A 23,234-nucleotide genomic window follows, 5' to 3' on the forward strand; every position below is an offset into this window, starting at 1 on the left:
TATCCCATGTCCATCCTACAAGATAATAAAGATTCATTTACTGCCATTTACAAGGTGCCAAGCACTGTCCTAAATGCTATGCATGTATTAACATGTGAGTATGTACGACGACTATTTACCTTTTTCAAATGAGGAACTGAGGCACAGACAGTTTAAATAACTTGCCCAAGGTCTCGCTAGTAAGTGCTAGAGCGAGGTTTTAAGTGTAGGGATCTGGCACCTGACCACGTGCTCTGAACCACTATGCTCCACTGCCCCAAAAGTGAGCAAATAAGGGCCTCTCAAAATTTCTCAAGCTTCCTAAATGCGCAAGCTTCTCTAGCGGAGACAAAGTTCTTCACAGCACCTTCAGCTGCCCCACTTCTGCGCCACATCCTTAAAAGTGAAGTTTGCCTTTTTTGAACAATGTGAAACCATGTACGAACTCCATCATTTGTGTGCAGTTAGCTGAACCCTCTGCTACTTCCAGTGGTAGGAGATGGGGCTGCTTGCGGTGACAGTTCTTTGGAAGAAAGACAAGGGAAACGCAGAGGTTAAGAGATTAAAATACCATACATGGGGAATGCTCCTGCCGCTCTAAGCTTTTGTGGCTCCACTAACAGCAAAGATGGCTGCAAACTAGGTCCTGGGGAGGGGGCAGGCCAAAGAGGTGTTAGAAGGCTAATGGGGCAGTCCCACCAGCCCTGGCTCGCTGGGATCCCTACTGCCTGCTGCACTCTGCCGTCTCTGGATGCTGCTGCTATTAGGCAAGCTGGCTTGAACAGACTGCTCTATTCAAGGAAAAGAAAAACAATAAACTTTCTGAAAACCAAACTTGCAAGAGAAGCGAATTAAAACTACTCTCCAGAACTCCCACCACCAAAGTTGGTTCTAACAGCTTAAATCAACTGACAATGAATAAATGGGTACAGCCAAGTTGAGGATACATCAAAGCTGCTGTGTAGAGTCAATTACATTACCCGCCTCTGAAGTTTTATCTCCAAGAATTCTCTTAGCAAGGATGCAACACGGGTTAAGGGGTTGGGATGGCACAACCAATGTTATTTCATCTAACTTAATGAAATGTGGAAGTGATGCACCACTGTGATGAAGACAGACCCTCAATGACTAACAGTGTATGTGTGACTTAAATGACACAAATCCATGGAGCAGGGATTGGACTTTGGAGGCCTCGCTGCCATTAGAGGTGGGGTCTATGGGCCAGGAGGACGGGCCCTTCCAGAGCCCATGCTCTCTCCTCCAGACCGTGCCGCAGATGGAGAACACTGGAAGCCTCTGCCGAAGGGGCCCCAAGCCTGCCTCCAAGTCCTACGCTGGATGCTTCTCCAGGTTCCTTCCTGAAGGCAGGCTGCACCGTCAGGCACACATCCCTACACCCAGGGGTGTCCAAGGAGCAGCTGTTTTCTGCGAATGTGGATGGCTTGGATGTGTTGGCTGCAGTATCTACCCTCATACGTGGGCATGAGGGACCAGGATAGAGCCAGGGATGGGAAGAGGAGGGAGGTACGGACGAAGGAGCTGGCTTTCCACAAGCCACCACGTGCTGGCACAGAACCCAAGGAGTTTGAGAAACTTATATTGAATGTAGCCTTCTGGGTTGTTACGAAGGTGTACTTGTCAAGGAAGGAAGATGCATTTTATTTAGCAGTTTGATGTATAACTTGATACATGGGCCTCCACTCATATTCCTGCCCCCAATCCCCAGCTGCCCCAGCTGAAGGCTTAGCTGGGTACCCAGCTTGAAGACACAGTCTAACTTCAACCCCACAGAGCTGTCAGCCTCACAGGTACAGTGAAGTCGAATGCGGGCAGGGGAATTCTGATGGCATCTCGTGAAGCATCTGCACAGGCCACGTGGGGCCTCCTGGCTCTCGGGGACACAAAAGGTACCACAGGTTCCTCCAGGTCTACAGACTTGAAGACTTTTCTGAGTTACCTAACCCTGGAGACTTGCTGGTCCCTCCAACTGTTGACTAAGTTCTCAATGGTGCCAAACGTCCTTCCTATGTTCTCTGGCTACACCTTTCTTAAAATTTAAGAAATTCTTTTTATTATGCTATTATGTGCATGAATTTGATCAGTTGCATGCAATTGTCAAATCCTTCCTTTCAGAGGCATGTAGATATTAGGAAGGAATTATGTTGATCCATATCTCCTAATCATGAGAATTAAGATGATAAAAATCACTATTAGTGGAAAGGGGTGGGGAAAGGTGGGGGAGTTGGCATAAATAACAAATTTACACACACACACACACACACACGTGGGAGAGGAGGGGCTCAGATTCACTCAGCACAACAGGGAAGTCTGCCCAACAGCAACAGTTACGCACAAGGAGGATCGATTAAATGAAAATCAAGAGAATCACAGAGGAAGGGAGAACTGTGAAGGTCTGGAATTTCCCAGCAGCCCTTTTCTGAACTCTTCTATGTTAAGCAAACTGCTGTGTGGCACATTGTTTTCATACTTACATATTGTGTAACTCAGGAAACCGCTGTTACACAATACTGCCTCACCTGTGACGGCAAACATCTGTGCAAAAACCAGGGTCCCCAAGAAGAAACGTGTCAGAATACCTACGTGGTGTATGGAGGTTATAGTGTTTCAGACTTTGAAATGGGAAAACATTTTGTTGTTTTACGTACTATGCAACTTAGACCAAACATTCTTTAACTCCAAGGAGCACTGTTCGCCTTTAGAGAGTCCTACTCTAAATAATACAGCACTGCATTTACAGGACAGCACTCTAGGGACTTCAAAAGGCTTTGGACGCATTAATATGTCGTCATAAGACCATTTCAAGACAGATGGCACTACAGTGCCTATCACATGGTATAGAAGAACGTGCCAAGGTACTTACTATATGAAATACACTTTCACTTCCTCATTTTGGAAAAATTCAAACAGCAAAATACAGGATTCAGATGGACTCTGAGAAGTGTCTCACCTGTACAAGGTCATGACCGACATGTGAATGAGGCGCTTGATGACCGGTACTAACAATTGGAACCACAGATTCGTACTTATCTCCCTAAAAGAATTCTGCTGTGGATTCCAAAGTTTTAACCAAAACTGATGAGCTACCCTAGGCTTCTTTTCAATTCCTTAATATGGCTGGGTTCTCAGTAACTTGAGGGAGTTTCAATAAAATGACTTTGTAGGGTAGGGGGGGAAAAGGGCAAGAGGAGAATTTTCTGGAATACTAGAGGTTGTCATGTTGTGTTTACTATGAAAGAGATTTCAGTGTATTGAACGAGGTTCTAGAAACTCCCAAAGCCAACAATTTAGTGTTCATCCTTCAGGTTTTATATCATGTTCTGTAAACAACCCTCTCTTTCTTGCTGGATTAGAATAAAATCAGTAATATATGTTTCGGGCAGATTCTGCAGAATTTCTTGAAAGATCTAGTGGATACATATATGAAACAGATTTAACATAAATGAAGGGGTTACAAATAGGTGAAGATTTCATCCTGTAGCATCTGAACTTTTTCCTCTTATTGTTTTCCATGGGCATTCTAAGCAACAGGATTACTCATCTGCCCTGCCTTTTCTTACTGACTCACGGTTATCATGAGTGTTGGTGGCCATACTCTACACCCTGATCCCATGACACTGTTAGAGGCACTCATGCAGAGTGCGCTGTTACAAACACAGACAGGGTGTAGGGGCAAGGACAGAAGAATACAGAAAGTACAGTGAGTACAAAGGAGGGAGTGATCCATGCTACTGAGTGACAAGAAGAAGGCCAAGCGAAGCATCATGGAGAAGAAGTCCGGGCTGGATCTTGAAATATGAGTAGATATTTGCCAGATAAACAAATGAGGAAAGGGCACCACAGGCTATGGTACGTGCTACTGTGCCCAGTTCCCCCCTTCAGGCCTGAAGGATTACTTCCTGCTGCTGGGAGTTCTGCCAGAAGGCAGCCCTCAGCTGCCCACCGTGAAGTCACCCCAGCTGAAGAAACATCTCAACCAAGGTCATGCCCCTTCCCAGGAAAGTCCATATCCAGTGATCAACTGATGTGGGGCTAAAAGGGCCCAACCCTCTCACTCCAACTTGGGAAAACGCAGAGGTCCGTTCCAAGTTCAGAGCTCCTTCCGATTTCCAGGTTGGTTGGCTAAGGCCTTTGTTAAGATGCATCCCAGCCCTACCTCCCTCTCTTGCTTTTTTCCCTACCCACTCCAATGACACTCCCTAATAAACCTCCTGCACACTAGCCTCCATCTAAAAGTCTGCTTCCTGGGGATACCGGAAGTGGTACACAAAAGCAGGCGTTAGCTAACATGGAACATTGAATATTTGTTCCCCGTTGATAGTAACCTCCCATGGTGAAGGGTATGAGCGAGATCTCTGGCGCCTCTTTCATAAGGGCAATAATCCCAATATGAGGGTTTTGTGCTCATGACCTAATTATCTCCCAAAGGCCCCGCCTCCTAATACCATCACCTCGAGTGTTAAGATCTCACCATATGAATTTTGGTGGGAAACAAACATTCAATCTATAGCAAATGGGATATTAATGGAAGGGAACACACTGGTAAGTGTGACACATCAGGCATTAGGGAAATATGGGGGAAACTGTAACTTTAAGGACAGCTGTATTGGGTGGCTGCCACTAAACACAATTGACAAGGTAAGGCTGAGAGTGACAACTGAGCATTAAAAGCTAGGTGTGAAAACCACAGTACTACACTGATAGCATATAAAGAGGTTTTATCCCTGAAAGCAGAGGGCAGAGAACCAGGACAAGGAAAATCATTAAATCATTAATGATTTAATCTAATCATTAAATCATTAGAGTAGCAGAGCCTTCAGGTTCCAGACACGATGGAGTCACAGGCACAGGATTTACCCTCCAGCCTAAGATAACTAAAGATTAAGACAAAATATAAGAAAGTGATGCTTTTTTAAAAAAAATTGTCATTGGGAACTCAAAAGGAGGAAGTATTTTGAACAGAATACAACATGAAAAAAACGAGCATATCAAAATCTGTGGGATGCAGCTAAAACATAACTTGGAAGAAATTTATAGCACTAAATGCCGATAGCAAGAAAGAAGAAGGGTCCCAAATATCAGTTTCTTCTTTGAGAAACTAAAAAAACAAATTAAACCCAAAGTAAGCATAAGGAAGTAAATAATAGAGGCTATAGCAGAAATCAATGAAATGGAAAACAGAAAAACAACAGAGAAAAATCAATAAAAATACTTTAAGAAAATGAAATTGGTGAATTTCTTGCCAGACTGATCAGTAAAAACCTGATTATAAGCAAACAAACAAACAGAAACACTTGCAGCAAGCTAGTAAGAGAAGGAAACTGACCCAACTTGATAAAGGGCATCTCACAAGAGACCTGCAGCTACCATCCTACTTAATGGACAAAGACTGAATGCTTTTCCCGAGATCAGGGAAAAGGCAAGGATAGCTGTTCTCACCACCTCAACATTGTACTAAAGGTTCTAGCCAGATTCTAGCAATAACGCAAGAAAAAGAAATAAAAGGCATCCAGATAGGAAAGGAAGAAGTAGAATTATCTCTCTTTGCAGACGGCATGATTGTCTGTGGAGAATATCCAACAAAATCTACATCAAAAGCTGGTAGAACTCATAGCAGAGTTTAGCAAGTTTGCAGGATATAAGATCTATAATGCAAAAGTCAATTATATTTCTACATACCAACATCATTTACAATGGTGTCTTATTAAAAAACTGAGTTAAATGGATGACAGAATAACGTAAAACTTAAAATTAGGGAAACAAAAACGTAAGAGGAAAGTCTATGTGAACTGGGGTTAGGTAAAGATTTCTTGGATGGCACGAAAAGCAAAATCTATAAAAGAACAAGTTGATAAGTTGGACTTCAAATTTTTAAACTTCTGCTCTTTGAAAAACAGTTAAGAGAATGAAAATATAAGCCATAGATGGAGAGAAAATATTTGCAAATCATATATTCTATAAAGGACTTATATGTAGAATATATAAAGAACTCTTAAAACAATCATACGAAAACAAATCATACATAAGTTTGAGTGGACAAAGGTTTTCATTTTTCTTTGGTAATATCTAGGAGTAAAATAGCTGGGTCATAGGATAAGAATAAAATTTTCATTAATTTTGTTTACTACCGTTTGTCTATTTTGTTTCCTATTGTCTTACCTTATGTTTTCTACTACATTGATTTTAGCTCTTGTACTATTCCAGGTTTCTATTTATTTCTGGTTTAATTTGTAATCTTTTTCTAGTATCTTAAGGTGGAACCTCAGGTTATTTATTGCCTACGCCCTAATTTCCAGAACCTGGGAATATGTTACCTTGCCTGGCAAAAGGGCAAAGGGACTTTGCAAATGTGATTAAGGGTAAGGACCTTAAGATGGGGAGAGTACCCTAGATTCTCCAGGTAGACCCAATCTAATCACACACAGCCTTAAAATCAGAGAGACTCTCCTGGCCACGTCAGAGATTGAGACGGAAGAAGAAGAAAAAGAGATTCAGAGAATGAGAAGGATTCAACCCACCATTGCTGGCTCTAAAGATGAAGTAAGGGAGCCACAAGCCAAGGAACATGGGTAGCCTCTAGAATCTTGAAATGGCCTTAAGCTGAGAACCAACAATGAAATGAGGATCTCAGTCCTATTACTGTAAGGAACCAAATTCTGCCAACAACTCAAACAAGAAAATGCTCCTCCCCTAGAGCCTCCAGAAAGGAACACAGTCTCACTGACACCCTGATTTCAGGTAGGGTGAAAATCTACAAGAGCATCTACAGGAGTCTGATATAGGGACTCTGTATCAGACTTGTGACCTGCAGAACTGTAAGCTTCTAAATTTGTAGTAATTTGTTATGGCAGCTGTAGGAAACTAACACACCGCTTTAAAGTCTTTGTGTGCTAATTTCAGCACCTCTATCATCTTGGGATCTGTTTTTATTAACTGCTTCTGTTCTTGATCATGGCCACATGTTTCTGCTCCTTGTGTCTAGCAATTTTTAATTGCAGGCTGGTCATTATATTCTTCTATTGAAGCACTGTAGAAAGTCTAGATTATATCACTGTCCTTTAAAAGGAGTAGAACTTTATTCTGGCAGGCAGTGAAAGTACTGACAGAAACTTTTTTCCCTGTTAGGCTTGACTGTATTTTTTGTTAGAGTGGATCTATTTTAGTTTTGAACTTAGCCCTAGAGCATGGCCATTACTCCAGGGCCCAGTACTTACTGCTAAGGTATGGTTTTCTTGGGGGTCTCAAATGAATACTTAAAGGGCTCAGCAAGGTCTTTTAACTCCGGATGGGCCAGGACTCCTGTGTCTTCCAGGACTGCCTGATCTCTGGCATATCCATTCCATACTCTGCCCCACAGTAGGTGATCTCTTTCAGGTCTCTCCAAGTCTTTGCTACACATGTTCACCCAGCCCTTGCCTAAATCCTATAGTAAACGTCCCCATGAAGTCTTCTTCCCTCCCCCATTCCATACTGTACCTCCTTCTCTGTATCCTACCCCATAAATTACAGCAACTTCTGCAGCTCAGAAGGCTAATTTCTGCCTTAGCTCTGCAAGACCGCTACTTTGCTTGAATTCTATCTTCTTTACTGCAAGTAGGAAAGTGCTTCTACAAAGAAAGCTGAGGTGACAGTGGGGTATGACTTCTGCATTTCCCTTCTCTCAAGGAGCATGGTTATGTCCTACTTGTTGTTCCTGCCCAATTTCATAGTTGTCTACAGTGGAAGGTTAAGTCCAATACCAGTTACTCTATTATAGCTGTAGAAAGAAGCCCTAAAATGTATCATTTTTATGACTTAGCACTTTAACCAAGTGTTTCCAATGACCTGTCTCAAGAGAGTTTCTATGGTACTTATTTCAGACAGTTATTGGGAGGATTAAGTGCCCTATGCATGTAAAGCATTCAGCAGGGGGGTGGTATGCTCTCAAAGAAGGACTGGTTAAGAAGAATTATGCACATGTTTAAATTGTTAAATTTTCAAGTGCACTGAGCAATTTCACTATGACCACTCATATAAACTTAAATGAATATAACAAAGTATTTTAATTTTCTTAAGGTACAGAATATTTGTCTAAGCATTCCTCTTTCAGTTACATCAATGAATAATTACAGAAAGGAAATAGCTGTTCCAGCCTTAAAGCTATTGTCAAATAAAGTCATTAAGTTAAGAACAAAGTTAAACAAATTACTACACTCTTTAGTAACCAGTTCAGTTTGAAAATTAAATTAGGCCCTCCATTAAAAAATAAAACAAATTAAAAACACTCTATCCATAATTAAGTGTTTTGCTTATTTCTTAAACTTTGTCTATGTGCTTGGTATGTAAATATATGCAATTTCTTTAAAGGATGTTTTTCTTGGAAGCCCCTCTTTCATCAAAAAGCTTTTCCTTATATAGCTAAAATGTTTGTGAAAAGCACTTAGCGATTGTTCATAGGTGTGTGATGAACAATCCACATGGTATCTAGCAATGTATCTCATCTCAATTTCAAAGAGCTTGAAATTAGTGAACAACACTGTCCACCAAATGAATTAAGACTTAGAAGTACGAAACAAGAGATTTAAAGTATTTGTTATAAGCAGTTGATGAAGTCTACAATATAATGGCAATGAATAAGGAGGATGATTCTAATGGGAGTTTCCTAGTCAAGGTGAACTGAGAGGAATTAATATAAAACTGATTTTTTCCACTATGTGCCTTTAAGAAAATGAAGACGTTATGAAAGGACACTGAGCTGGAGCCCCACATTTAATTCTAACCTATCACATAACAAGTGCAAGGTTTGGGACCAGATGCTTAAACTTTCTGCATAACAGATTCCATCTGTATGGTTTTACACATGGCATGGATTAGAGACCACTGAGCACCCTTCCAGGGATAACATCCTATGGCCCTGTGGGTACTTAACTTCCCCCAGCAAATGCATACACAGATCATATCTCCATGAGACTAATCACCCTAATTTGATAGTCACAATAATACAAAATGAATTCTATATTAAATTTTTGTTTTAGAAAAGAAGCTCATTCTTCTCTAAATCATAATCTACACCAGACTAAATGTGCAAAGAAGAACTAATTCTTTCATTTTCCCCTAGCCACTGCCCCTGGGCTTGACACTGCTCTCCCTGCGCAAATTCTAACACTAAAAGTAGTCTCTTTGACTTTCAACATGAGAACTTGCACTACGACCTCTCTTCTCCTCACCAGACCTTCCCTTACATACAAGAGACAGTGTAGTAACATACTAAAGAAAGCCAGCCCTTTCAGGTTCACATCCCAGATACATCACTTACTGTGTGACAATCGGCAAGTTGCCTAACCTCTCTGTGCTTCAGATTCCTCATCTGCAAAATGGAGGTGACAGTAGTGTCTATTTCATAAGATTTTTGTGAGGACTCCAGGAGTTAACACAGAGAAACCACTTAGAACATTGCCTAGAAGGCAGCAAGTACACGACATACTTGCTGCCATTATTAAGCCATTATTACCATCTTCCCTCAGAAGCCCACGTTTTTTCTCTTGATGTAGACAGTTCAGAACTGTGGAAAGAGCAGTAAAAAGACTCTTGTATCTTAGTCTTGACTCTATAGTGACTGATATTTTTAAGCAAGTGTTTGCCTTCTTCCTCAAAGGGAGAAGCTCCAGGAGGGCCGGCCCACCTGTTTGTTCACCACTGTATCCTCAACGCCTGGCACGGGGTAGGAACTCCAATACAATTCTGATAAGTTAATGATTTAACAAATGAAGGTGGACAAGATTCAGAGACAGAGGGCAAAGGATAATCCACAGAAAAGTAAAAAATGTTGATGAGCAAAAAGAAAAAGAAAAATCTGGGACCACAGTATGGGGATGAGGGGAGGAAAAGTGTGAAAGGAAATAACTGGTTTCCGAACGAACTGTTAACATTTAAAATCACCAGCCCCCTTCCACCACCAGGCTGTCAGCTCTTCCAGGGCAGAAATCCCATCATCCACCACGGTCTCTTGATTTAAAAGTATTCACTATAACACTTTTACAATAAGTGATAAATTCGGTGGAACTGTATAAAATTGCCACGTGTAAAGGTCAAAGACGGTGTCAATATTGGAAAGGTTCAACCTGGTATAACTGGTTCAATCTAACATAAATAACTGTTAATCCTGCCAACTCAGTCTCTTGGTACATTTATAATCACATTTACAACACCGACTGTCTGTAAACTTCCTATTATCGCCTACGTTTTGGAGGTGAGGAAGTCTCACAGCTGATAGGTGCCAGAGTCGGTTCCCTCAACCACCAGGCTACACTGCCTTCCCAAAGAGTCCGAGGGCTGTGGTTCAGAGACAGCGACTAGCCCACGCTGCAGGCAAGGAGATGCGCGGGCTCGAACCCGGCGTGTCTGACGTCCAAACCCTAGACCTTCCACTAGCCAGCCTTTCCGTCAAATCCAAAGCTTTCCTCCCCCGCCCCGACGCCCACCCCATTTTACAGAACGGGAACCTGGGCCTGGCCGGGGCCAAGCTGCCCCGTCAGTCAGCGGGCGACATGGCACTGCCCGGTCTGCAGAGAGCGAAGGGCTAGGCCGGGCTGTGGTCCCGCTGGCGGAAAGGGGCGCCGAGGGTCCCAAGAGGCCCGGGACGATGCCCAGAATGGGGACAATCGAATGGGGACAATCGAGGGCGGAAGGTGGGAGAGGGCGCTTACTCCGTCCCATGGCGCCTCTCGGGTTCGCGGGCCCAGGAAGCTCGACCAGGACCCCGAAGGACTCCCTGGACGACTCCTAGTCTCTCCTCCGCGCGCCCGCACCTGGGAGCCATGGCAACGGTGATTCTACGGCGGCCGCGCGGGGCCAGGCGGGGCCGCGTTTCCCGACTCAGGAGGAGCAAGGAGGCGAGAATGGGCAGAGGAGGGGCTCCCCGCGAGGAGACAGGGGCACCCCGCAACCCAGACCTAGTCCTCCTCCACGTCCCCACCTTCCACCTTCGCAGACTGCCTCCCTTTCCCCAGATCAACTGGCCAGACTAAACAAAGAACCAAGGGACGCTCTGTTTCCTGAGGGGAGCTGCTTCCTAGGCGTGCCTCTTAGCCCGCCCTTTACTTTTTTTTTTCCTCTTTGTATTTTATTTAACGCCTTCCGGAGCCAGGAAATCTGGAATCGGCCCACACTCCATTTCCCAGAGGTGTGACCTTAAACTTCCTTAACCTTAGTTTCCACCTGTTAGATGAGTGCTAATAATAACCTGCAAGGATCATTGTGAAGTTTTTTTTTTTTTTTGGCGGTACGCGGGCCTCTCGCTGCTGTGGCCTTACCTGCTGCGGAGCACAGGCTCCGGACGCGCAGGCTCAGCAGCCATGGCTCACGGGCCCAGCCGCTCCGCAGCATGTGGGATCTTCCCGAACCGGGGCACGAACCCGTGTCCCCTGCATTGGCAGGCGGACTCTCAACCACTGCGCCACCAGGGAAGTCGCATTGGGAAGCTTTAATGAGCTAATTTGAGTGAATGAAAGACACTTTTTTTAAAACAGCAGACTCAGTATTTAGGGAATGGAGCAGGCTACCCAGGAAAGGTGCCCCATTCTTTTGGACATTGGACACTTCTTCATTTTGGGATCTTTTCACTAAAATCTAGGATAAGAGCTCCTTCTGGGAGCAGGGTCTTGACAGATTGTTTGACACTCTGGTGGAATAGAGAAGAGATGTGGGTGCTAAAACAGGGAAACCAGGAATATTTACTTCGTAATTTGTCATGAGCCAGGCTGGGCTGGTTATGCTGTGTCCTTCCTCAACTCAACATCACAGACACCGTTTCTTAGAATCAGAGGACCCATGGGCCACAGAGGACAGGTGTACAGTGTGCTATGATTGTTACAGTCTACTGACAGGAAGGGAAACTGGGAAATAAATCACAATGTGACAGCTCCTGGTAAAGTCAAGTTCATTTCATTCAAACTGAATGTGGTAGTTTAAAGAGCCATGGTGTGTGTCTGCTTATGCAAATCATTATTCAAAATAGACTTATTTCTTTGGCTCTTGGAAATGTAACAAGATGAGTGGGGCTTCCTGAGAAAACTGCTGCAACATATTCTATATATAAGTAGAAATAAATTTTAAAGACGGTTTTTAAAAATTCCAGGAACAGCAAAATAGGTCTTCTTCTTTTGTGCTGGATAAATTCCAGGGACATTGACCTAGAAAGCTATTGGGTTCTTATTATTTTTACTATTATTATATAATTCAGTATTTTTATGATGTGTAACTGATACTGTGGTTACAATTTCGTTTTACTTTGCATTAATTTTCCTTCAGAAGAATTTCCTCATTGCAACTCTATAACAAGTAAACCAAGCTCCCAAGTTTACCAGCACTTCTACAGTTTCAAGTTCTTCCTTCCCTCCTTCTTTCATCCAGAATTTCCAGTGGTGGATGGAAAGATTTTAAACCTGCCTGGATACAAATTATTTTACATTCCTTCCATTGAAAGGCAGTGTCAATGCCCTTTACCTTGAATCTGGGCATGCTTCTGACCACTTGGACCAATAGGGTACAAAGAAAGAGATGCTCTGTGATTTGCAGAGTTAGTTCATAAAAATCTGCTTTGCTAAACACTGACTTGTGGAGTCCTGAGCTGCCTTATTAGAAGTCTGTCTACCTTAAAGCCACCATGCTGGAGAAGCCAAGTGTAGGTGGCCCCTCCAGCCAAGCCCCAGCCTTTCAGCTCTCCCTGTCCACATGGCAGATATTGAGTGATGCTGTCTTGGACCCCGTAAACTAGACCATCCATCTCTGAATGTCAGTGTGTCAATGCCACATAGTACAGGAGAATCACCCAGCTGACCCCTGCCGGAATTCCTGACCTACAAAATCATGAGATAAGTTTGGGAGTAGTTTAATACAGCAGGAGAGAACTGAAACGGTGGACTTGACTGCTACGAGAAATGGTCAAGTCTTTTCCTTTGTAGTCTATTGGTTGAAGTGGCTGGAAGTACACCAGGATTCAAAGGGTGGACAAGTCCCTTCCACTGCATGTTTATGGGATGGTTTAATGCTGTTCAATTAAATACAGTTTGTTAGTTGCATTTACTTAATTAAAATGTGTTTGATCTGTGCAGGATTTTGTAGAAGGAGATGCCTCATTTAGGTAGGAATCTGGACTCAGTTGTTTCTAAGCATTGTGTGAGCAGTCTCAGTCCTCTGTTCAAATCCTAATACATAAGACACATAAAAGAGGCTCTTCTCTGGTTTGAAGCAGATGACAGCGTCCCTGAGCACTAATCTGATATGAACTGAGACAATTCAATCGGTTATTTGTCTGTGTAGACCTAGGAAAAGAACAGTGTTTGATTTTGTTTGCTTTCAGAGGCTTTTAGAGGCTCATGGGAAATTCCTAGAAGTAGGGTTTGAAAAACGCAGAGCTAAAGTCTCCCCCTGAATCCTCCAAGGCTACTGATACCCAACTTCCACATGCCGAGATCAACCCACCAGCCCCACTTGGTGTTCTCCAGAGTCCTTCCTCGGTCTAAAATTTCATACCTATGTTTGCTCTTCTTGCTTAACTAGACCAATAATTCTCATCTGAAAAGGGAAACAGTATTAAATACTGGTGTGTGTATTAAAACCCATTAATTAAACTTAAGCCCTTTACTGCCAGAGCAAATGAATATACATCTGTTTGGGTAACCCTTCTATTACATCTCTATGACATCCATGGGAAAGGGTTCAAACCCGGTTAGTCATTGCCGTGAAGAACACAGTCTTACCAGTGACAGGTCACAATTTCTCTCAGAGTCTAAAATATAGAATAAAGTATTTCCTTCATTTCCCATGAGGTCTGCCCCTCTCAGATGGGCACCGTCATGCCCTCTCCCTTTCTGGTTTCCTGAACTGTTTCCTTATTTGCCTCTCAGCCCACCCTTCCCCACTGCCTCCCAGCTCCATCCTGCCATGTCCCTTGGACATCTGTTGTTTCTGGACCTTCCCCAGCTTCAGTGGGAAGAGACTAAGTCTTCCAGATTCTTCTGAGTAAAGCAACTCTAACACAGAGTAGAATCTTGCTCGCACTGACTGTCTCTCATAACCTTATGTTTGAAGTGGACATTTGTTTTGTCCCAGTATTTACCCCTCTGGGTCTTGTTGGAGGGCGATTCCAGGTACGAGTTTCCTGATATAGAAGCCAAAGTTACCCCTACTACCCTTTTGGTTCTATTGCCAGGGTCCGTTTTCATTACCAGCAACAAAGAACCTTAAGTGATACGACTTTGATGCCTTATGATGCTAAAAGATACCGTTCCCATTAGTTAGGACAATAAGCAGAAATCAAAAGGTAAAAAAGGTAGAGAGTTCAGTCCTGCCTCGGTTACCATCCAAAAAGTCCAGTCCATCAGCACACATGTCCAGAGAAGGAAGATGCATTGATCTTAGAAGGCTGGTGACCAAGGTTTCCCCTTGATTAGTTTATTTATTTGCTTCAAGCTCAGGAGTTCTGTCGTTTTCTAGTACTTCCGGGAAGACATGTGCTAGCAGGTGGTGAAGGCCTAAAAAAATTGCATAAAAGAGGAAACTAAAAAATCGTATCCACTCATTTAGTTTTCTCTGAGAATTGGGTAAACAACAGATTTGTTCAGTTTTGGAGTTACAACACCTGGGTCCAGCTCATAGAAAACCTGAGATCCACAAGACTATTATTTGACAACCACTGAGTTCTACAGGGATATGAAAAAATGAAATCCACAGAAATTAAAGCTGTATCTCCAGAAACATTAATCCTGCCTTAATATAATCTACAAGGATAAACTTGATATGAGGCCCCTGGGGAAATTGCAAGTAACTGCCAATTTTGCTAATGATAATAAGTTTATTTTAATTGCTAATATATTCCTAATTACTCCAGTTCTAAAATGTTTACTTCACTGTCAGTCATCTTCTTTGATTTATGTTCTTCGTGAAAAGACTTTGTCAGATCGATCAACCCTTTCCAAGTTGGGTGGCAGCTGCCGAAAATGATCTCACCTTCCTTGTCACACGGCCCTGCTGTGCACCATTTGTCCAAAGGCAGAGAGTGGCCTTTTACCCACAAAATCTTCTAGAACTCATAGCTTCCCATTTCAGCTTAGAGAAAAGTAATGTTTTCAAGGTTTTGCTTACATGAACAGAGGACTGACGCTGTCTTTTCCAAACCCTGATTTTAATATAATCTTTTACTTGACCTGTCTCCTCTTACAAACCTGAATGCGTGTATGTGTGTGTGTGCACGCACGCGCAAGTGCGTGTGTACCCAAATAATTGTTTCAAGAGCATGATGTAGTTGGTATAAAGATTCCTCATCTGGGTGGGCATTAGAGGGTCCCATTAACTCATTATATTTTTGTTGCTGTTAACAAACATGTATTGGGCTGGGCATAGAGTGATGACCGAGACTGAAAGGTTTGACCATCCAGGAACTTATATACACATAGGGGGAGATAGACAATAAACAAGTAAACAAATAAAGACTGCATAAGACAATTGCAGGTGATGATACAGGTTATGAAAGAAAAATGGGAGATGGAGTAAATTCAGAGGAAGGCTACCTGGGTAGTCAAACAGGTCACATTTGGGATGAGCCCTGACCATGAGGAGGAGCCAGTTATGTGAAGAACTAAAGGGAAGATTTTCCCCGGGAGAGAGAAGAGTAAAAGCTCTCAGATGGAGGAAAACCTGCCCTGCTAAAGGCACGGAGAAAGGTGCCTGATATGATGGGGCAGATGATCAAAGAACAAATGTTAAGGGGTAGGTGGGAGGCTAATAATTAGTAAGACCTTGTAAGGAGACAGAGTGTTATTCCAAACATGGTGGACACAGAAGCATACAGAGGGAAGACCATGTGAAGACACAGGGAAGAGACGGCTGTTTACAAGCCTGGACCAGATCCTTCCCTCATGGCCCTCAGAAGGAACCAAACTTACTGACACCTTGATTTTGGACTTGTAGCTTCCAGAACAATGAGAAGATACATTTCTGTCATTTAAGTCACCCAGTTTGTGGCACTTTGTTATAGCGGTCCCAGCAAACTAATATAGGAATCAAGGAGGACCCCTGAATTTTTTATTAGGAAAACTGGAAAAATGGCATTTCCGTGAACTGACATGGTGAAGAAGTGGAGGGGCAGATTTGGAGGAGGTGGGAATTAAGAGGTCTGTTTTGCACATGTTAAACTTGAGATGTGTTTTGGACATCCAGGTGGAAATCGTGAGAGGGCAATTGGGTATGTGCACATGGAGCAGAGGTCCAGGCTGGGGATAGAATTGGAGAGGTCGTGGTTTGCAGAGAGGTTTACACTCACGTGTATGGATGAGACCGCTCTTGGAGTGAATTTTGACAGAGAAGAGGTCCAAAGACAAAGCCAAGAATACCTAAAATTTGAAAGTTGGCCTATGTGGAAGAATTCGCAAATGAGACACAAAGCCAGTGAGGTAGGAGGTAAAGGCAAGTAAGAAAAGTGCTTCAAGAAGGCAGGAGTGGGGCTTCCCTGGTGGCGCAGTGGTTGAGAGCCCGCCTGCTGATGCAGGGGACACGGGTTCGTGCCCCGGTCCGGGAAGATCCCACATACCGAGGAAAAAAAAAAAAAAAAAAAAAGAAGGCAGGAGTGACTATGTGAAATGCTGCTATAGGTCAAGTCAAATGAGACCCAAGAATGGACCGTTGGATTTAGCAACATTGAAGGTCATTGTAGCTTTGACAGGGGCTGCTGTGATGAATGGGCAGAGTGAAATCCTGATTGGGGTGAGTTCAAGAAAGACTTGGAGGAGATGAACTGGAGATAAATAAGTAGGAAGACAAATCCACCAAGGAATTTTCTACTACTAGGAGCAGAGAAATGGAGGAAGAGAGTAGTTGTAAAGGGTGTGGAATCAAAAGAAGGCTTAATTAAGACAGGAGTTATGACAGCATAACAGAGGCTGCTGCTGCAGAAGAGAGAACGATTCCTGGAGCAATTTCTATGAATACATAAGAGGGGGTGGGTTTCAGTGCATGAGCAGTGAGATGGCCTTAAATAGCAACAAAGACTTTCCATCCATAGAACAGGAAGGAAGAGAGTAGGAACAGATGCTGGTAGGTGGATAGATATGGTTAGCTGTGTCTTCATACTTGTTTCTATTTTCTCCACAAAATAGGAAGCAACGACGTCAGCTAAGAATGAGACTCAGAGAGGATTTCTTGAAGGTTTGAGAAAAAAAGGACAAGGTATGAAATAGTCACCTGGGGAATAGGATAGTCAGTACACAGGGTGGGATAGGATGATTGCCAGACATGACCAAACACGCTTCGAGGGTTGTGATCATGAATTTAAAGAAAGGCCTGGTTGAGTGGTTTTTCTTGAGCCATGTTCAGTTTGTGAGCACACATGCATAACAGATGACTCACTGGATGCAACCAGCGCTGTAGTTTTACCAGGAGAACACAATAAACAGAGGGAGGTGCAAAGGAATGACTTGAATGATAGCTCATGGAATCTCAAGTGGAGAAGAACAAAAATGAAGTCATGGCAGAGGATGAGAGACAGTGAGACACTGTCAGGATCAGTATAATTTGATCCTGTTAGCACTGCAAAAATTGTTGGAGGCGGAAAGATAGTGAGCTGGAAAGATGTTGATAGTTAAGAGTGGAATGTTCAAATTTGAGACTATGAGGGAGGTAATGACAAGGTCCAGGGTTTGACTGTGGAGGGTGTGACTGATTTAAGGTGAAAGATGAGACTGTGAGCGCAGAGGCAGTAAAGAAAATGAGTGGTAAGACAGGAAGCACATGAAAGATGCTCAACATCATTGGCTACCACGGAATGCAAATCCACTTCATGGATTTCACTAGGGCATGCCTTTCACCTTCATGCCTTCACTAGGGCATAGCTATAATCAGAAAGACAGATATCACCAAGTGTCAGCGAGGCTGTGGAGAAACCCGAACCCTCACACGTGGCTGGTGGGGATAGAAAATGACGAAGCTACTTTGGAAACGATTTGTAGTTTCTTAAAATGTTAAACATAAATTTACCATATCACCTAGCAATTTTGTTCCTAGATATCTACCGAGGAGAAATCAAAACACGTCTCCCCACAAAGACTTGTATGTGAATTTCACGCAACCTTATTCATAATAGTTAGAGTGGAAATCACCCAAATGTCCATCAGTTGGTGAATAATAAACAAAATGCAGTATATCCATATAATAGAATATTATTCTCAAAGATGCCATTTTTGCTGATGAGAAACCTGAACTTCAGAGAGGTTAGGTGATTTGTCGGAAGCCACCCAGCGCTGAAAGAGAACATAAGTGCTCTGCCTTCTCCCGTTGTTCATTCTGCCTCCCCTTTGCAAAGTCACTTCTCAGGATCAACTCTCTTCTAGGGTTTTTATGCTGACTCTGAAACAGAAGTAATAGATAAGAATTCCATTCCCCCAGTAGTATGAAATAATCAAATCAGAGAAGTTCTAAAGCTAAAGTAGAATAAGGCTGGCATAAAGAGGCATCTTGGGAAATCTAGACACAGTCAAATGTTTTTGCCACAATCCATGGACCTCTGGCTTTCTTTCTTTGCACCAGCCCCACCATATTCCTTGCCAGTTCTCCAATGGGTCACGCCCAGCCAACTGCTCATTAAACAATTATTTATTGAACACTTTCTATATGCCAGACACTCTTCTATACACCGGGGATTCAATGAATCCCTGGCCCTCTTGGAGATTCTGTTCTGATGAAGGAAAAGAGGACAGAACAGGGGGAGACCAAAGACAAAAACCAAAACCAAACCAAAAAAACAAAAACCACACACCACAAATGAACAAAAAAGTCGTTTGTCATTCTCCAGAAAATGAGAGAGTCGAGTGACCTGGGGTGGTGGGTGTGCATGGGGAGAACATTCCGGGGTGGCTGGGAAGTTCTCGCTGCAGAGGTGGTATCTGCACGATGAGGAGAAGCTGGCCTTAAGAAGTTCGGGGAGAAGGGCGTTTCTGCCGGTGTCCTGCAGGTGCAAAGGCCCTGAGGTGGAGCTGAGCTTGTGTGTTATAGGAACAGACATGAGAGCAGTGTTGTGGCCACGGCAGAGCGAGCGGGAGGAAATGTAATATGGAATGGAGTGTTTTCAACAGGAAAGTGAGGCCATCTGATGTACATTTTGGAAAGATCCCTGTAGCTGCTGTGTGGAGACTCAACTGTAGCCTGAAAAAGCACAAAGAGGAGAGGCCGTGTAGGAACATTTCTCTGCTCTGGAATTTGTTGTCCCCTTTTCTTTAAATATCCTCTCCCGTTTTCTTCACCTGCCAAACTCATAGTCATTCTTCAAGAATATTTCAGAATTATTCACAATAACCAAAAGATGGAAACGAGCCAAATGTTCATTAGTGAATGAAGGGATCAACAAATGTGGTCCATCCAATAAGATTCAATGGAATATTATTCAGCCATTAAAAGGAATGAAGTGCTGATACACGCTACAATGCAGATGAACCTGAAAAACACTATGCTAAGTGAAAGCGGCCAGACACAAAAGGTCACATACTGTATGATTCCACTTATACAAAACACCCAGAATAGGTAAATCCATAGAGACTGAAAGCAGATAAGTGGTTGCCAGGGGCTGAGGGAGGGATCATGGGGCGTGACTGCTTAATGGGCGCAGAGTTTTGTTTTGGGGGTAATGAAAATGCTTTTGAACTTGATAGAGGGGATGGTTGCACAACGCTGAGACTGCGCTGAATGCCCTTGAGTTGTACACTTTAACGTGGTTGATTTTCTGTTTGTGAATTTCATCTCAGTTAAAACTTTTAAAGAAAGAAAAGAGCATGTTCGTTTCTTTTTTCTATCAAGCAAGATAAATGTATCCGGACCAACTTCAATTCAAAGGAAAGCTCTGTTGGAAAGACACCAAGGTTCCTCTGAGATTCTAGGAAAGAACTGGGCAGCCAAGCTGGGGAGAGCCAGCAGCAGAATGAATTCAGTCCTCATTCCGGGCTCAATCACATCCTTCCTCTAATCACGTCTGTCCCTGGGAGAAAGAGAATCTGATCGGCCAAGCTGTGTCCTGTGCCTCTGTGTCCTCCAGGGTTTGGGACCAGCAGCCCCACTAAACCTATGGATCGGGGAAGGGGTGATTGAGAAAGATGCTATGGGAACCAGACAAAGGGAAGAAGGGATACTAGACAGAACAAGACATCTGGTATCCACCACAAACACCTCTCAACTCACACTTTCTTTCAACAGCATCTGTCTGGTCAGTACTCACTGAGCATCTCCCCAGCTGGCACCGGCTAGGCACTGGGGATAGAAATGCCCTCCTGGAGCTTATACTCATGAGGAAAGATAGACACTGGATTTATGCCAGTGGGCTGAGAGCTGTGCAGGGGAGTACAGGGGACGCCTGGGAGGCTTTACAATCCAGACAGAGGTGGGAGCATCCCACCCTCGTTAGGGATCCATGGCTACCTGGAGTCCCCTCTGTCTTACCGCCCATCACGTTGATGTCACTGCCTCTTTGTCTACCTCGATCATTGAACTGTGAGCCCTGAGCTGTGTGGTGCTCAGAACTGACACCGGGGCTAAGACTTGAAAAAAAGGAGGGAAGGAGAGAGTGAGGACACAATGATGTACTGGATACACTAGATTTTAATTTATGTCCTGCTTCCCGTTTGATAAAGGGTCTTTAAAACTAACTTTTATTGTGGCCACCTTGGCCCCCACGTTGGCGTAGGGAGTAAGATAACTTTCTTGCAGGGTGACAGCTGATGACACTGCCCTTATACTAAATCATAGCAGGGGGCTGGGCCTGTCATCTGCCGGAGCCCTCTGCTTCCAACAGGGCAACGGCCGCACGATTGACCCCAGATGGTGGCTGTTTCCATGTCCAAAGTCCTTCTCTCTGAGAGGTCTGTTTTCATATCTTATCACCCTGGCCACCAAGACATTTTTCTTGGCTCAAAACCAAGATGTTGGCAGTGGCTGTCTTTGGGTTGAGGGATCCTGGGTAGCTTTTTCTCTTTTGCTTATTTGAATTTTCTCTTTTTTTTATTTAAATGAGATGAGGGTGAAGCACTTACAGAATGAAGAAAAGTTAACTGGTTATTTTCAAAGTGAATCCTTTCTCATTCCTGTATATAAGCTCATCTTCTCTTCTTTGATCTCCTCTATGTCAGAAAAGTCATACCACCCCCACTTACCTCCAGACTGTGGAACCACAAGGCATGAACGTATCTGTTTTACAGATGGAGTTCAGAGAAGCTGAGTGGCAGGCCCAACATCACAAGGTCATAACTGACAGAGCGGCCAAGTCCAACCTATGTCTGTCTGACTTCAAAACCCATATTGTCTTTATATCACTGCACTTTGTGTTAAACACGGGAAGAAGTATTTATTCAGCTAGATTGACAATGCCCTTGGCCAAGCCTCAGCCCACTTCTCGCCCCTTTCTTCTACCATCTCACCTACTGACTGAAAAATTCACATGGTCCCATAAGTGAGGAAAACTCCTACCCCTACTACTAATGTTACTACTTCCGTTGGTAGTAGCAGGTCCCACTTTGGAAGAGCTTAGTGTGTATCTAACACTGTGTTAAGCCTTAAGTACTTTGCCTGCGTGGACTCATTTAATTCTCGTAAAAATGCTATGAATTAGGTGGTATTTTATCCCATTTTATAGATGAGGAAATTGAGGCTTAGAAAGATGAAATACCGGGCTCCCTTGGTGGCTCAGTGGTTAAGAATCCACCTGCCAATGCAGGGGACACAGGCTCGAGCCCTGGTCCAGGAAGATCCCACATGCCGTGGAGCAACTAAGCCCGTGCACCACAACTACTGAGCCTGCGCTCTAGAGCCCGCGAGCCACAACTACTGAGCCCGCATGCCACAACTACTGAAGCCCACACGCCTAGAGCCCGTGCTCTGCAGCAAGAGAAGTCACCGCAATGAGAAGCCCGTGCACCGCCACGAAGAGTAGATCCAGGTTGCTGCGACCAGAGAAAGCCCGCGTGCAGCAGCAAAGACCCAACACAGCCAAAAATAAATAAATAAAATAAACAAATAAATTAAAAGAAAAAAAAAAGGCTCAAGGCCAGGGAAATTCCCTGGCTGTCCAGTGGTTAGAACTCCGAGGTTTCACTGCCAAGGGCACGAGTTCAATCCCTGTTCAGGGAACTAGCAACAACAACAACAAGAAAAAAAAAAAAAAGAAGGAAGAAAGATGAAATACCTTGTCCAAATGTCCAAAGTGACAGAGCAGGTAAGTAGCCAGGTCAGAACTTAGCCCCGGGTCCAGTCTCACTCCAGGGCAGGAACATCGAGTTGTTAACTACAGTGCTAGTGTTCAAAGGATGTGGTTCAGCAGAGGAAGAACCAAGTAAATGGGGAAGGTGGAAAGGTCTGGAATGTGGTCCTCGATTCTTCCTTTCACTGAAAAAAACAAGAAGAAAAATGGAGCTCCTGGCACTGAGCTTCTGCTACCTCCCCAATAGCAGATCAGTTGCAGCCTGAACTCAAGTTTCACCCACACAAGAGTATGCTGTTGCAATCTGGGTTAGGATAGAGGGTGGGTCGCTCTCCCTCTCCACCAGGCAAATATGAAATGCTATATTTGCATTGAAAATAAAAGTCCTGATATACAATACCAGCCTTTGTCCCCCACCTTGCCTTTCATTTTCTTTGTTTTTATTTCCTTTAAGGCTACAAAAGGATAAGAAAATTTTGGCAAAGTGGTTGCCAGCTTTTAGCATCCACCTGCTAAATTGCCCCACACCCCCAAGGTACCTCGTCTGGTTCTCTAGCAGGTGTCACTTGCAGCTGTAGCAGATTTCACCCAGCAAGGGACAGATGGAGGGGATACAGCCACCACAGCGGGATAGATAATTTTTTTAATACATGATCAGAGCTTCATCAAGGCTTGGTAAGGAAATGTGGCATTGATGCAAAGTATGCCAACTTAGCAGGTGTCTGCTCTGCTGTATTGTATGAGCAATAGCGGGATTCCTTTTGGTGGGGAGGGGGAATGGTTGGCATCCATCCAATGGTAGCACAGGCGGATCATTCTGAGTCATTTTGAAGGAACTACAGTAGAGTTTACTTGTGGGAAATGACATAGGAGCCTTAAGACCTGGGGTGCACAAGTCACACATTCTCTCTGAGATTCACCTTCCTCGTCGTTAAAATGAGGGTCTGGTAGGGTCCACTAGAGCTCACCAAAGATTCACAGGCTTCCCTACATTTCCCAGCCACCCCACCCCACCCCATTGGTGGGG

The 23,234-nt window shown here is 43.7% G+C and overlaps 1 protein-coding gene across 1 annotated transcript in view; it reads right to left on the reverse strand.

Annotated features, from left to right (window-relative positions):
- The window catches only part of DNAAF11 (dynein axonemal assembly factor 11), an 81,174-nt gene extending 70,416 nt beyond the window's left edge, over nt 1-10,758 (reverse strand). Inside the window, exon 1 of the mRNA XM_065895410.1 lies at nt 10,683-10,758. Within this exon, the coding sequence (XP_065751482.1) occupies nt 10,683-10,692 (10 nt within the window). The 5' untranslated portion in view covers nt 10,693-10,758. The remainder of the gene's footprint in view (nt 1-10,682) is intronic.
- Between the last annotated feature and the right edge of the window lie 12,476 nt (nt 10,759-23,234).

The sequence above is a fragment of the Phocoena phocoena genome, chromosome 17, assembly GCF_963924675.1.
Source record: "Phocoena phocoena chromosome 17, mPhoPho1.1, whole genome shotgun sequence".
Classification (NCBI taxonomy): Eukaryota; Metazoa; Chordata; class Mammalia; order Artiodactyla; family Phocoenidae; genus Phocoena; species Phocoena phocoena.